This window comes from Electrona antarctica (assembly GCF_951216825.1).
Source record: "Electrona antarctica genome assembly, chromosome: 17".
NCBI lineage: Eukaryota > Metazoa > Chordata > Actinopteri > Myctophiformes > Myctophidae > Electrona > Electrona antarctica.
The window spans coordinates 24,790,479-24,802,720 of record NC_136798.1 but is presented as its reverse complement, the minus strand read 5'-3'; the positions used below and the strand labels follow the sequence as shown (position 1 = coordinate 24,802,720).

General features: G+C 45.3%; 1 protein-coding gene across 1 annotated transcript in view; it reads left to right on the top strand.

Moving 5' to 3' along the window:
* The window catches only part of LOC306940865 (brain-enriched guanylate kinase-associated protein), a gene marked incomplete at its 3' end in the record, with an annotated part of 37,759 nt that overhangs the window by 19,204 nt on the left and 6,313 nt on the right, over nt 1-12,242 (top strand). Inside the window, exons 3-5 of the mRNA XM_079526108.1 lie at nt 6,259-6,420; nt 9,294-9,360; nt 10,891-10,998. Of these exons, the coding sequence (XP_079382234.1) occupies nt 6,259-6,420; nt 9,294-9,360; nt 10,891-10,998 (337 nt within the window). The remainder of the gene's footprint in view (nt 1-6,258; nt 6,421-9,293; nt 9,361-10,890; nt 10,999-12,242) is intronic.

Genomic DNA, 12,242 nt, shown 5'->3' with positions numbered 1-12,242 from the left:
CCAGTGGCTTTGCACCCCAGAAACAAGACATTTTGACTTTGAGCCTTGCTGCATTAAACCGTTGAATTTTGTTTCAGGAGGAGTTGTGGTCATTGGGATTAGTGGGCTGGCTCCCATACTGGCATCGTATTCTGTCCTGTCCGCAGGCATAGATGAACAGAATGCGACTGCAGTCTGTGCGTGCGTGCGTGCGGGTGTGCGTGCGGGTGTGCGTGCGGGTGTGCGTGCGTGCGTGCGTGCGTGCGCCCGTGTGAGAGAGAGAGACAAATGTTGGACATCAACCCAGTTGATTTGTGGACACATGTCTTAATGGTGACACGATTTGAGTTCCCATGACACCATCTTATTGCATCTTCATGAGGTTAACTACTTTCAACCTGGGGTCCCATATTTTAGCTATTTTTGTAGTTTGGGGACTTGGGCATGTATCTGTTAGCTTCCATAGTTTTTCTGCGGACTCTAAATAACTCCAGGGAGGGGAATACTGATTACATACCTCTAGATGGTAAGGCTTAGAGGCTAAGAGCCATCAACGCATGCCATCCATCCTGCTGGTAATTATCCCCTACTGTTGTTAATGATACTGGAGGCTGGTGGATAAAACTGATAAGTGTTTGGACACACACACACACACACACACACATGCGCGCACACACACACTGTGTTCATAACACTGTTCATAACAAGTTGAAATATGGCGATAGGAGGTTTCTGCCTGACAGCCGGACGGCAACAATATACAGTACAGTACAGTATGTCAGATGTCAGATTGACATCTTGTTCTTGTTTGCATTGTCCACTGTGAAATGGTTGAGTCTCACGTGTTGGTTGGATGACTAGTGTAGTGTGAATGTAAAGTTGTGTGTGTGTGTGTGTGTGTGTGTGTGTGTGTGTGTGTGTGTGTGTGTGTGTGTGTGTGTGTGTGTGTGTGTGTGTGTGTGTGTGTGTGTGTGTGTGTGTGTGTGTGTGTGTGTGTGTGTGTGTGTGTGTGTGTGTGTGTGTGTGTGTGTGTGTGCTTCTGTGCTAGCCGCTCTGACAGTCTGAAGGCATTCTTCACATTAGGCAGTACATAGAATTGCTTCTGCTGCATGAGTCAGCCTTCACAGAACTCCCCCCCATGCCTTAGTGCAGGCTCTCCAGGTCTGTGATTAGGGGCTTTTCCTGAACTAGTCCTTTGCAAGGTAGATGAGAGATATACACACACACAAGCAATAGAGAGAGACACAAACAGAAGATAAATGATGAGATGGTGGTTCTCAACTTCTCGTCTTCTCCCCCTTTTATATTTCCCTCTCTTATTCTTCCCCATCTTTCCCAACTGTTTCATATCTCTCCTCCCTTCTCTCTCCCTCTCTTTTCAGCCGTTGCTCTGCATCTCCCTCTCAGAGCATTTTTGTTCTTTCTCTTTCTTTCTTTCTCTCTTTCCCTTTCCCCCGCTCTCTCTCTCTCTCCCCCTTTTGCTTTTTCAGACGCACACACGCACGCACGCACGCATGCACGCACGTATGCACGCACACACACACACACACACACACACACACTCACACATACACGCACAGTCTTTTTGATTCCATAGAAGCCATCATCATGTCTTCTTTAGAGGCATGTACAGTACAGCACAGCAAAAACATGCTATTGTAGATTTGTAGATTGCATTAACTAGCAATATGTTCTGAATCATCTTTCATAAAATCTGTAATAGTCTCGGTCGGATATCTCATATGAAAGAAAACGAAAGCCTCAATCTGTGATTTCTTTAACCTGGTTGACAGCAGCAATATTACTAAAACATCATCATTTGACATATTGTGTTGATTGTTTAGGAATCAGTGCTAGTGTGTGTGGCGTCTCCTTTCATGCTGTCTCACCAATCACACATTTAGGTCATGCAAACATTTTCAGTCGTGAGATTTTATTTAGCTTTAATCCATAATCCCAGTTTCTCTCCTCTCCTCTCCTCTCCTCTCCTCTCCTCTCCTCTCCTCTCCTCTCCTCTCCTCTCCTCTCCTCTCCTCTCCTCTCCTCTCCTCTCCTCTCCTCTCCTCTCCTCTCCCATTCTCCTCCTCCAACCTCTTTTCCCATTGCTCTGGGTACCTCTCAAATGTCAGCTTGGCACATGAGTGGGTGGCAGGCGAAGGAGAAAAGAACCTACATGTTTGCTGCAGTACATGACATGGTCTTATAGGGAGCATATACTGTGTGTGTGTGCGTATGCGTGTGCGCACCTGTGTGAGAGAGACTGTGTGCGAAGTAGCAAGGTGTGATGTTTGTCTGCTCAGCACCTCTCCGTTGCGACTAGGACGTTTACGGTCATGCAGCGAGGTGATGCACAGCTTGCATACTCACCTACACACACTTCACTACGCACGCATCGCATCGCGCAACCATCACTTGCGTAGAGGTTTGAAATATTTGAAAACGTACATAGACAGACAGGCATAGACGCAGGCAGCCGCGCGCGCACACACACACACACACACACACACACACACACACACACACACACACACACACACACACACACACACACACACACACACACACACACATGACATGCACAGTGCATGTGGTATGACTCAGAAGGGAGCACCTGGAGTGAAGGCTCCAGTGGTGGGGATGAGCTGTCACCATCTGGAGGAGAGCAGTGCACGTCTCCTTGCCTCCTCAAAGAGCTGCACAAATCACTTCCCAGTGACAGTGGCTTTGTTCACACTGGCAGCCCAAATAGCCATTTTTGAGCTATCCAGACTTTTATCAAGTCTCAACAGCAAAAAACCCACGTGGAGACAGATTAATGATGATCGTCAGATTTGAACTAGGGCTGTCACGAATATGAAATTTTACGTGCCGATTTATTGACACTCAAATAATTTCTATTTAATTGCACCATTGAACATTGGAACATTACGAATGAAAATTGCACTTCTGTTTGGCTTTTAGGCTTTGCAAGCGAAGCTGTTCTTTTCTATGCAGACACGCTTCTGCGGGTGTGCAGGGTGTGTGTGTGCATGTGCATGTGCATGTGCGTATCTTTGCGTGTGACTGCCTGCATGGCTGTACAGTCATGTCCCAAAGCAAAACAACTGGCCCACATGCATAGCCCATGCAGCTGCACGCCATTGACCCCTTGGTGCCGTGCACACCCTGTTCCTCTGACCTGCCTGTCCGGGGTTCAGATCAGAGGGCTAGTTGCCAGCTGTCTCATCTCATCACCCGCACAATTTGTCTGCCAGTTGATGGTGGCAATTTGTGCCGGCCAACTCCATGGAGACACAGGGAATGGAATTTATATTTGCAGGAATACGTGTCTCTTGCAGGAGGAAAGTGTTATTAGCCCTAGTCAAACGGTTGTCATTTGGACTGGGCAGATATATCCATTAGTGAGAACATAGAATGGGTTTGGTCTGTAAGGGGTATATCTGTTTGTGCGAGTGGAGGGGAGAAATTGCCATGGAGGCTTGTTCATCCTAACTGTCCCCAAACTGTCTGTCTGCTCTGTTTGACAGGGTCAACACAGGTACACAGCTCACTCCCACGGCAGGCCAAGCTTAGCCGACCCGCAACTCTGCCCCCCATCCCCTACTGGATAAACTTAACACGCGTGTTGGCTCCTCGTGGGGAAAAGTTATTACAAACACATGAGAGGCGGCCAACACAGACACACCATGAAAAAGATATACATTGGCAAAACCGCCTTGAAAGTTCCCAGAAATGGCAGCAAGCACCAGAAAAAGAGGTAAGGGCAAATACCCTCCAGAGTCAGTCACCTCCATCCGTCCAGCCATCCGTTCGTCCATTAGTCCACCATCTGACCATCCAGTCCGCCTACTAGGTGTCTGCTCTGCCATTACTGGGGGAATCACGCATGTTGAGTGGTGCTGGGGCAGATCCCAGAACATGTTGAGTGGTGCTGGGGCAGATCCCAGAACATGTTGAGTGGTGCTGGGGCAGATCCCAGAACATGTTGAGTGGTGCTGGGGCAGATCCCAGAACATGTTGAGTGGTGCTGGGGCAGATCCCAGAACACTCCGCCAAACAAGTCATCCAACCGCTTCATCTCCTCTCATCAGTGCTGGAATGAAAATGCTCATCATTATGTGTGACTCAGCAGCAAGGAGAGCACATTTTTATTGTTCTTCTCCCCATCTCTGGACCTTTGTCGTATTTAGGAGTCTCCAATCTCCATGTCTCTCCAGCTTTTTCATTCTATCCTATCAGGATAAAGAATGCAGTTGGGATACAGATTCAAGTGGAATTGTAAGTGATGACACAAACAAATGAGCAGACAAAATTGCAACTGGAACACTATAAAAATGTAGCTGATGAATGGCTCTCCTGATTGGCTGAAATGTTGTCACCTACCTGAAAACATATTTTCCTAAAAGTTTATTAAAGAGCTGGAGAGACAAGGAGACCTGTTATTGAACAAACTCTCTAGTAATGCTTACTATCAGAATGTAGTGATTTAACAAAAAAAACCATTTTGTTTTAACCAAAATATATCACTTACCCTACCTTTAAAGTCATCCTCTGTGACTCAAAAAACACATACATCTATACTTATTATATGTGAAGAACTAGAAGCTAGTAATCTGCTATCTTCACCAGATGTGTGCCTATTTCTTTCACCAGTTTTCGCTGAATGTTTGCTTATTATGACGTGCCCAGAACAGGGACACTAGGGTTCATGTGGTTAATTATGTTCGTTGAACATTCACTTGTCAGGTGATATTCCTGCACTGACACCGTTTTAGCCGGCGATAAAAGTTGCCGGTTTTGCATGTCTTTTGTGTGGGGGAAGAAAGTGATAAAAATGTACATAATGGTATTATCCGCTTATTTGGGAATTGAGTATAAGCAAGGTCCTTGACTCCTTATTCAGTGTTCAATGTAGGGTACTGGCTGTGAATCTGTTTTAATTATAAGAGGCTTTGTTGCTATGACTGTACAAAATGAATCACCAAAGCGGTGCATTGCTACAATTAGTTAGTTATTCATTTAATGGTTAAGTTATACTACAAATATTAGGTCCAATAACGAGTCACTGAATCTCCGCGATTAGGCCTGCAAGAGATAGAGTAGGCCACAGGATGTATTTGTAAATCATTCGACACAGAAAAACTGGATGACACTTCCACACAGACACATTGAACACTTGAACCCTTTCGTCCCTATTTTCGGCATGTTGTTATAGGCAAATGTGATTTGCCACGATTTAAAAAATCCTGTGTTCAAAATCTTTCGAAAGCAGCCGGTCTACAAGCTCAGAGCCATTTTCGGATAACCGAAGCATAAAATAGGGTATTAAAGTGGTTAAAGCGCTCCGAGGCTTTGCCCTGGTTTTTGTCTCTTTTCTGCCACCCCCCCAGCCCCAGAACCCACGCACGCACGCACGCACGCACGCACGCATGCACGCATGCACGCACGCACACACGCACACGCACACACACACACACACAATGTTGTTATAAAGGAAAATAGATAGAGACAAAGGGAAGGGAAGGAGGGAGAGTATGGGAGCGACATGATCACATCTCCATCTTGCTCTCACCAAATCCCCGCTATCTGTTTTCCGGCCACGGATAGAGCCATTACCCTCCTTCCTCTGTCTGTCCGTCAATACGGACTCCATTAGCCGGCCCCGCGGACACACAGATCCATCACGGCCAACAGACATTTCTTTCCTTTTCGCCGCTCACACTTGCCCTTTTATTAGATCCGGGGGCACAGGTAATGCAGGCCGCTCCATAAATAGTCGTCTTGTTGAATTACACACCAGGGTGTCGCTGCCCCCGTGATTCTGAGCCTTCGGAGTCTATTCCCGTGATGGATTGGAGTTTATTGGGCTCATATTTCATCACAGATTAAGTCGTCCCTGCGGGTGTCAGCCGGACGGATCTCGTTGACGATCAGGCCTCTAGTGATGGGGTGAAAGGCTTTATTGAGGAAAAATAATTTGCCGTGCTGTAAATTACATACCCGATCCAGCCTGAATTCATCATTCGGGTCCTGTGTTTTTTCTTCACCTAAAGCATTTTGGTCACACGTGTTTTTCCTTGATCATCACCCTCATATGATGTCCTCATCGCCTCTGCATGATTATTAAAAAGATTTGTGGTTCTTGCATACAAGGTAATAATCATCCTGTGTGTGTGTGTGCGCGTGTGTGCATGTGTGCGTGTGTGTGTGTGCGCGCGTGTGTGTGTGTGTGTGTGTGTGTGTGTGTGTGTGTGTGTGCGTGTGCGTGTGCGTGTGCAGCTCCCTGCATGAGCACAAAGAGGACTTGCGGAAGCGTCTGTCCTACACCACGCACAAGCTGGAGTTGCTGGAGAACGAGTTTGCGTCCACACGTCAGTACCTGGAGACGGAGCTTCGCCGTGCCCAGGAGGAGCTGGACAAGTTCACTGACAAACTGCGCAGGTACAGAGTGGCCTGATCCTCGACAACAAACACTAACACAACACAACACACCACGATGAAGCCAGGGCACTATGGATAAGGTTAATCACAACACAACACACCACGATGAAGCCAGGGCACTATGGATAAGGATAACCACAACACAACACACCACGATGAAGCCAGGGCACTATGGATAAGGATAACCACAACACAACACATCACGATGAAGCCAGGGCACTATGGATAAGGATAACCACAACACAACACACCACGATGAAGCCAGGGCACTATGGATAAGGATAACCACAACACAACACACCACGATGAAGCCAGGGCACTATGGATAAGGTTAATCACAACACAACACACCACGATGAAGCCAGGGCACTATGGATAAGGATAACCACAACACAACACACCACGATGAAGCCAGGGCACTATGGATAAGGATAACCACAACACAACACACCACGATGAAGCCAGGGCACTATGGATAAGGTTAACCACAACACAACACACCACGATGAAGCCAGGGCACTATGGATAAGGTTAACCACAACACAACACACCACGATGAAGCCAGGGCACTATGGATAAGGTTAATCACAACACAACACACCACGATGAAGCCAGGGCACTATGGATAAGGTTAACCACAACACAACACATCACGATGAAGCCAGGGCACTATGGATAAGGATAACCAAATGAAAAGGTTTAACCACTTACCTACACACTTTGTTCTACGTCAAATAGCTAAATTATCTCATCAGCAAGTTCACAACATTCTTGTTCTGTGAAATGTTTATCTATTTTCGCCTATTATGAAATGGCCAGAATAGGGACGCTAACGTTAGTGTTCATGCAGTATGGAACTTTGGTTGAACCTTGGGTTGTAATGCATCGCATTGCGTTGTGAGCTTGTAGATCTGAAATTTTTGCTATTTTCACAACGCCAGGGTGTACAGCCCAAACCCATGTCTGACTGTACAGTAATTTCTGACCAAAGGGTTATGGTTAGGGTTAGTTGTGTGGACATAGGGGTTGGCCTTTTACAGTTCAAATTCACAAATAAAAAATAGAAACAATACAAATACAAAAAATCAGTGAAAACAAACAATACAAGTCTGCAAAATGAGTCTTTGTCCAGGACATGAAATGGAGTTTCTGTGCTCTGTGAGTGGCAAACTCACACATTCCATTTTCTCTCATTACATCAAAATCAAACACATCTGAAAATCACACTCTTATTATGTAAACTAATATGAATCAAACTGATTATATCATAATCCCATCAAGGGTAATGTGATATGAATATAACCATTTCACTTTACCTTAAAATAAAAATAAATAATATAAAATATATTGTTTTTAAATGTAATTGTTTGTGTTTGTCTATGAGCTAAAATATAGTTTTTAAATGTAATTGTTTGTGTTTGTCTATGTGCTAAAAGTGCTATTTTGAGACCTGTTTCGCCATGCAGTGAGAGTGAATGGAATGGCTACCTATGGTTCCCAGAGCACAGAAGCAACAGATGAAGGTGACTGACAATATTCAGACAAGTATCATTCCCAGGTAACTGCACACAACCCAGGGTTCTTCCAAAGTTCAACATCACTTGAACACTTGCGGCAGTACTGCTGGGCAAGCTTTATGGGCGTCCAGATGGCATAGTTCCTGCCCGCCATCGTGGCGACTGGGGATCGATTCCTCCATGGTGCCAGCTTTCCTGGGGCACTCCCATGAGCACAATTGTGTTTGCGGGGTGGGAAGTCAGTAGGGGAGGTGTTCTCTGTCACTGCAGTAGTGACTCGTACAGGTTGGACAGGACTCGTACAGGTTGGTCAGTACTCCTACAGGTTGATCAGGACACCTGTTCAGCAGGAATTGGAACTGGGAAGCATACAGTTGGGTGCCACAGATATTGTCCCTTATCATTTGACCCATTTAGGCTTGACCTCAAAATTTAAAAAAATCCTTCTAAATCCTCCAGTTTTCTGAAATAAATATTTTCACGATTTTTCAAAAATAGCAGACCTACAGGCTCGTAGCGCGCCACTCGGTGGCGCGCTATGAGCTTGTAGATCTGCTATTTTTCAATAGCTAAATTATAACATAATGTTTAAAACACCAAAAGGGGTTCCCGCCCAAAATGGGTTAACTGTCCTTTTGCGCAGATCACGCAAACCTCAGCAAAAAGAAAAGGACAATATCGATGGCCTCCAACTGTACAGGTTGGTCAGTACTCCTACAGGTTGATCAGGGCACCTGTTCAGCAGGAATTGGAACTGGGAAGCATAGCTTGTTCCTCTGCATGCGTTACACCCTCCCGGTGAAACTCCAGTGTCAGGTGAAAAGAGGCAGCGGGATGTGTATCAGTGGAGACATGTGGTTGTCTAATCTACACCTTCCCCAAGAGGTTCAAGGGTTCAAGGTTCAAGGTTGTACTTTATTGTTACATCTTGTGTACATAAGAGGCTTCCTTCAGACAATGCAGCAGCATAGATAACAGATAACAGCAAACAGAGCAAGATCAACAGGCAGTGACAGTGATACACATGGGGGGATTGGCATAATTACTAAATTGGAAGTAAAATGGAAAAATGCTGTGATAGCTTTAGGGCCAAAAATCTATACGATTCTGGTGGAGAAGGGTTGAATATGTTCCCCCTGTTTTGATCTCACTAAGTCAAAGCAGTGTAGTTGTAGTGCAGTGTAGTAAAATTGTGAAGATTGTAGATCGACAATCTCGGTGTAGATTGGCTATTTTAGTCTGTATAGGGCTTAAGTGGTTAACACAATGAATATTGTCCATGTGGGGAAGGCCTCCGTTATGAGTGCATCCACACACAGTGGTATAATGTGTAACGTTGTGTTCTGTATGCTTTAGAATACAAAGCGGGTATTCTGCACTGCAGAGGATCAACCAAGATCTGGAGGAAAAGATACACCGAAATGTAAGTGACTGTTGAGCTAGGCTACAGTACAGTGTTATGCATTGTAAAATCCTCAGTGCCAATTGAACTGTAAATTGAACTCAGAGAATGTCAAAATGGGCCCAAAATATCACTGAGTGTGTTTGGTCAAGCATGTTATGTGTGTATCTGTGAGAACTTCTGAGAAGAACTCCACTGTGTGTGTGTGTGTGTGTGTGTGTGTGTGTGTGTGTGTGTGTGTGTGTGTGTGTGTGTGTGTGTGTGTGTGCGTGTGTGTGTGTGTGTGTGTGTGTGTGTGTGTGTGTGTGTGTGTGTGTGCGTGTGTGCGTGCGTGCGTGCGTGCGTGCGTGCGTGCGGAAAGCACGTCCATGAGCGAGCTGTGATGTTTAGAGGCCTACAAGAGCTGATTTCAATATGAATGCCCCCGCTGTTGGTACCACTGACATTAATTACAGCTTATTAAGATTGGCTGTCCTCCTTCCCGTGGTGGAGTGATAGCAAGGCCATTGTTCCTCCACCTCACTCCGTTTTGTCAACCACCGCTCCCTCCCCCCCACGGTAGAAAAGATACAATTAACCAGCTTTCTATGACCATCATGTGTCTCTGGCGCTGAATAGGTAGCTGAATGTATTCACCGGCTCAACTCGGTTTGATAACGCACAAGATAATTATCACGCCGCAGTCGTCTCTTCTTCTTGAGATGGAGATATCAGCACAGATTGTACTTAACCGGAGGTCATCCAGCCTTTTTTGTGAAAAGAAAGATGAATTATATTATCGGTGTGTTCCGTGGTTCTTTTGTTTGTTTTTCCTGGATTTTGTCTTCTTTTTTTAGACTTTAAATAATTATACCCTTGGGTCCCAAAATGGGTCTATACTTGGTTCCCTTGTTTTCCTCTACACAACTAAATCCCTTCGCCAAAATACAGGCAATCTAGAAGCTCACAACGTGTCGTAACATGACACATTGTAAGCTTGTAGTTCTGCTACTTTTGCAGAATGTTCAGCTATTATTACATGACCAGAATAGGGACACTAGGGTTCATGCAGTTAGCGCAAAGCATCCTCAGCATCCTCATTAGGTACTGATTCATCTCACATATTCCTGTGTCAGCTCAATCACGAAGACACTTCCCTACGGAGGCAGCACAACCTCGTCTGACCCGGCCTCAGTCCCTCGGGACCTGCATAGAATTTGGTTATATTACAGATGAACTCGCCGATAATACTGACAGTTTGTGACCGACGCTCACCCCAGCTGAACTCTGCCGCAGATTCTGGAGAAACGATAAACGTAAAGTGCTGCACAGTGCACACATAAGTACACTAGATCCCTAGAATTATTAGTTTTTGTTACCTCAGGCCTTAGTCTGAGTGTGCATCAGACTTTTATACTGTCATATTCATATATCCATAAATCTGGCATTTTGCCTATGACTTGAAATAGTTTGTTCTCGCTATTTCCAAAATCATAAGGCCTACTCTGTATAAGTACATTTTTGGTTGTCTTCCTTATTCCTTTCTTAATTAGTCACCATTGTTGTCCTCAGTCCCAGCACCATGATGACGAGAAGCGAGCTCTGAGCAGAGAGATCATAGTTCTCAACAACCATCTGATGGAGGCAAAGCTCACCATCGAGAAACTACAGGAGGACAATGTGAGTGGCTTCTGTGAACACTGAGCTTTTCCCTGATCTCCACTAATCATTGTGTTCCTTTCCTTCTGGGCGGACGAGGCTCAGGAGGTATTAAGAAGGTCACCGGTTCTATACTTGGCTCCTTCAGGCTCATGCCGGTGTCCCTGAACAAGACATTTAACCCATTCTACAAGTGCCTTCTAAATCAATCAGTAGTTCTCAAATGTTTTAGTGCCAAGGACCCCCCCCCCCCCCCCCCCCCATCTAAAACTGTATTGTGCCAGGGACCCCCAGAATAGAATATTAGCGTTTTCAATATGTTTCACAAAATGCTCAAAAATAGCAGATGTGGCACCCCAGCAAGCACGGTCAGGACCTGGACATAAGGCCCCATTTACACTGGCAGCCAAATCCAGCCTGAATCAGATCTGAGCCACATCCAGATTGGAATCTGATTTGTCTAAATGAGTCATGTGACCATTTAAACCAATCGGATTTCAATCTTGATGTGGCACAGATCTGATTCAGGCTAGATTTGTCTGCCAGTGTAAATCAGGCCTTAGTGACGGCTCGATTGGGGCCAGATCAAGTCAAACCAACTAGTCACATCTGACCCAGAATATCACCTGATTTCAACCAACATCAATTTTACCCACTAAGACGGACGTCCCTGGATGAATCAGAGAGAGTCTGATCGAGGCCATATCATAACTAGTCAGATCTGGCCCAGAATAAGCTATATTATTTAAACTTGTGAAGACGTCCTGGAAATGACGTAAAGATCATCCCCATATGGGCTGTGATCTGGCCTAGTCCTGAACGTCACCGTATCATAACGTTATCATGACGTCATTTGGCTTGCTGGGACAGATTTGAACCAAAATAAAGAATTAGACAGATGCTTTCCCGGTTTTAAAGGTTTAACCACGCCCTGTATTTACAGTAGCATGTGGAACGCCCTCTGGTGTTGTGATCATGGACTTCGTTGACATTAAGGAAGTATTTTACAGGTATATTGGGGATCTCAGTGGTGTAGTGAACAAGACCCATTGCAATCGTCAACCATAAGCCATTCCAGCCGGTCAAAATGGGCAGGGGTGAGGTGAGTTCTGGGAGTAAGGCAAAGTAGTAGCCTGACCAGTTTGTTTTGGAATGTTTGGAGTCTTGTTTTTAGGACCTTTGAGGTGCTGTGGTATCATGAGGTGCATGCATAGTCAAAGAAACCTTGTATGATGGCTCCTGTTAGGGTCTTCAAAGTATTTTTA